Source organism: Benincasa hispida, chromosome 12 (assembly GCF_027475165.1).
Source record: "Benincasa hispida cultivar pf3 chromosome 12, pf3_genome.v1.1, whole genome shotgun sequence".
NCBI classification, from domain to species: Eukaryota; Viridiplantae; Streptophyta; class Magnoliopsida; order Cucurbitales; family Cucurbitaceae; genus Benincasa; species Benincasa hispida.
The window spans coordinates 57119982-57123095 of NC_143489.1; the positions used below are offsets into that span (position 1 = coordinate 57119982).

The window sequence follows — 3114 nt, forward strand, 5'->3', positions numbered from 1 at the left end:
GTGACTATCCACATTGCAATGGAATCACTTACCCTATCCTTTCCTAATAGTGAGAGCCTTCCCCTTCCCTCCTTTCCTTTTATGGATCTTCTTTAAACCAAAAAATGAAGGAATAGACTTGGTTCCCAAGGGTGAACTCTTGTGGAACTTCTTGAAATAGGAAACATTTGCCTCTCCTTCTACCGTTCCCTTACCTTTCCTAAGGGACTGATAAGTGTGTAACTCATTAGGAAAGATAGTTATGGTGTACTGTATTTTGTTCATAACCACATTGGTGCGAAATTGAAGGAAATTCATCGAAAGAGATTCCAAAATAAAGAACACCTGGCTCTACTTGTCGATGACCACCCCGTTCATTTCGGCAACATTAAATTGATCTTCAGGTCAAGAACACGTTCTCACACTGATTGCCCTTCCTTCATACGCGAATGATAAATGTATTTAAGTGCCTCATGCCAGATCTTAATGGACGGTTGTCCAAACATCTCTTGGAGGGACTCCATGGTATGATGCGCATACATCATGGCATCATGCTTCATGGTAAGAACGTCAGACATACTTGCCAAGATGTAGACTCGAGCCTTGTCATTGACCTTTGTCCAATAGTCATAAGCATCCTTCAACGCTTGGGATGCATTGCGAGTGAGGGTTGGACAACGCTCCTCTGTCAAGACGAACCGGTAGATCATCAATAACCAGAACCATATTCAGGTTAGATTTCTATGTTTCATAGTTTTCACCCGGTTAATTTTTTGTTTTTAAGCAATGAAATGATTGTGGAAGACATGCTGAAACGATTGACAAACAATTGATCGTATTGGTTATATTTGTCTTAACCTATTACTTAATTATCTAGTAAATTTAGCAAAAAACACATGATTTAGTTTTGGCAACTATATTTCAAAGGTTTAAGCAATTGCCACCGAAGGGTGATCAACTACTCCTCTCTTTAATTGAGATAATCTCAGTTAATCAGTAATACCAAAATAACTCTTATTCTATAGTTTTTAGCTAACGTTTTTCGGTTAATGATTCATTAACTAGCTTAATTCATCCCATAAGTGTGACCCTCTCATTTTCGAATCCTAGAGGTACGTTTCAATAGGCTACCGTAAGTAAAGACAATTGTTAAAGATTAACCTATGAAATTCTATCCATTACTGAAATTTGCATTGTTCCAACTCCTATGATCAGACCCTTCGAAGGGATGGTCACTCTAGGACGACATGTAGGCAGACCATAGGTATCTCACGGTGCAACCTAATGAAGGAGACCATAGGTATCTCACGGTGCAACCTAATGAAGGAAACCATAGGATACATTGACACGCGTCCTTCTCCCATTTACTATGAACACTTTCCCTATTCATCTTATTATTGACCTATGCAAACACTTTTCGAAGGGAGGCCACGCCCAGGGTGACATGATGAAGCCAAACATGGATATCATGGTGTGAACTCTTAGAGACATGAGAGCTAAAATTTGATATATCTCATATACCAATTTTCACCCACTAAAGTATTCTAATATTTTTATGGTTCCATTATACTTAGTTAAGAACCGGCTAATGAATTTATCTAAGTCCTTTTAATTTGCTCAATATAACATTTATGTTGAATGATTTAAAAATATTTGATTTAATTTATTAAACTCTTTAATAAAATTAATTCTTTATTGCATGCATATAAAATATTTGCCCAATACACCTTCCAGGTCAGTTCCAGGTGGAGGTGTTCCGTTTTCGTCAGTTGAAATACCCCCTAGACAGAATGTTCTTCAAACAAAGGTCCCTTTTGAACAATTATTTTATAAATTTAATCTTTTATGGGAATACATTTTAATCCAATTAAAACAAATTAAAAGATTAACCTATTTCTAATCTCATTAGAAATACTTCCAACATAAGTTTAGGTGAATTAATTTTAAACCATTTAAAATCAATTTGGACCTATGTTTGCATGCAACTCTTGATTATAGATTTTAATCTATCTCATTAAAAATATAACACTTATATTTTAATGCTTTACTTAAACCTATAAATTTGCATCTAATGACATTGATTAAATACTACAATGATATTTATCTAAGTAATGTCATGCTCAATACAAATTCCATTTTCATTTGATAGATATAACACTTATATTAATCGTACATGAAAATCAAGCATTCACATACATCATTCCATCATTCATTATAACAATTATAACATAGCATGATGCATGAACATGCTTAACAATGTGATCATATATCCTTATAACATACACTTATATTATGATGCATGAGCATGCTATCATGCACCCATAAAATATAGCCCTTATGTTTAATTATGATGCATGAAAATATTTATCCTAAGGTGAGAATGTTTTAATCTATATGACATACAATATGTAATATGAGTTCAATCATTATTCTAAACAAACATCCAATGCATAATTAAATTAATTTAAACAACAAAAATTGGACCAATTTTGGGTAAATAAAACCAGCCCCTCAGCAGCCTCCTTCTTGCGCACCGCCAGTGTCCGTCACATACTTGAAGCATCGTGACGTTGAAGGGTAGCGTCACGATGCTAAAAATCAGTTTGTGTATCACCTCGCCCTGCGGCGTTGCAACACTACGATTTCAATGTTGTGATACTGACAGACAGAATACCCCTCTTTTGTGCATTTTCTGCTCCGAACTTACCCTAAATACCTCCTTCATACTCGATCTCTTCAACAACACTTGCTCTTTCGATCGACATGGATTTACAAACTCGAAGAAAAAAATAAATGCCAAAAAAATACAACGGGCCCTTACATTTTAATGACATTAAAAGTAATCTAAGTGCCAAAATTGAAAACATCAAATCTAACCTTCATTAAAAATGCAAATTTATAAAACCCACCTCCCAATTCATTTTTGTTTAAAAAATATGAAGAACGAAGATGCAAGAACCTAGCTCTGATACCAATTGAAGGGATCAAATCTCGAGTGGAAGCGTGTGAACGCCTTGCATCTCGAAAATTGGTTTTTTAATAAATAAAAACAGTGTTCTAAAACAAAACATATGAAAAATAAAAATATGAAATAACATGCTTTGGAGAAGGAAAACTAAGAGAGAATCATTCTTA

The 3114-nt window shown here is 34.6% G+C and overlaps 1 protein-coding gene across 1 annotated transcript; it reads right to left on the reverse strand.

Annotated features, from left to right (window-relative positions):
* Positions 1-398: 398 nt before the first annotated feature.
* Positions 399-2744, reverse strand: LOC150032086 (uncharacterized). Its single transcript, XM_090308384.1, has 2 exons — positions 2696-2744; positions 399-664 (listed from the first exon to the last, which is right to left on the reverse strand). The coding sequence occupies exons 1-2, from the start codon at positions 2742-2744 to the stop codon at positions 399-401; spliced, it is 315 nt and encodes a 104-aa protein (XP_090164510.1).
* Between the last annotated feature and the right edge of the window lie 370 nt (positions 2745-3114).

Excerpts from the sequence above, each read along its gene's own strand:
- LOC150032086 (XM_090308384.1), bottom strand. The coding sequence starts at position 2,744 with ATGTCGATCGAAAGAGCAAGTGTTGTTGAAGAGATCGAGTATGAAGGA. Across the intron at positions 665-2,695 it reads AGAGATCGAGTATGAAGGAG|AGGAGCGTTGTCCAACCCTC; the intron begins GTATTTAGGGTA and ends TCGTCTTGACAG.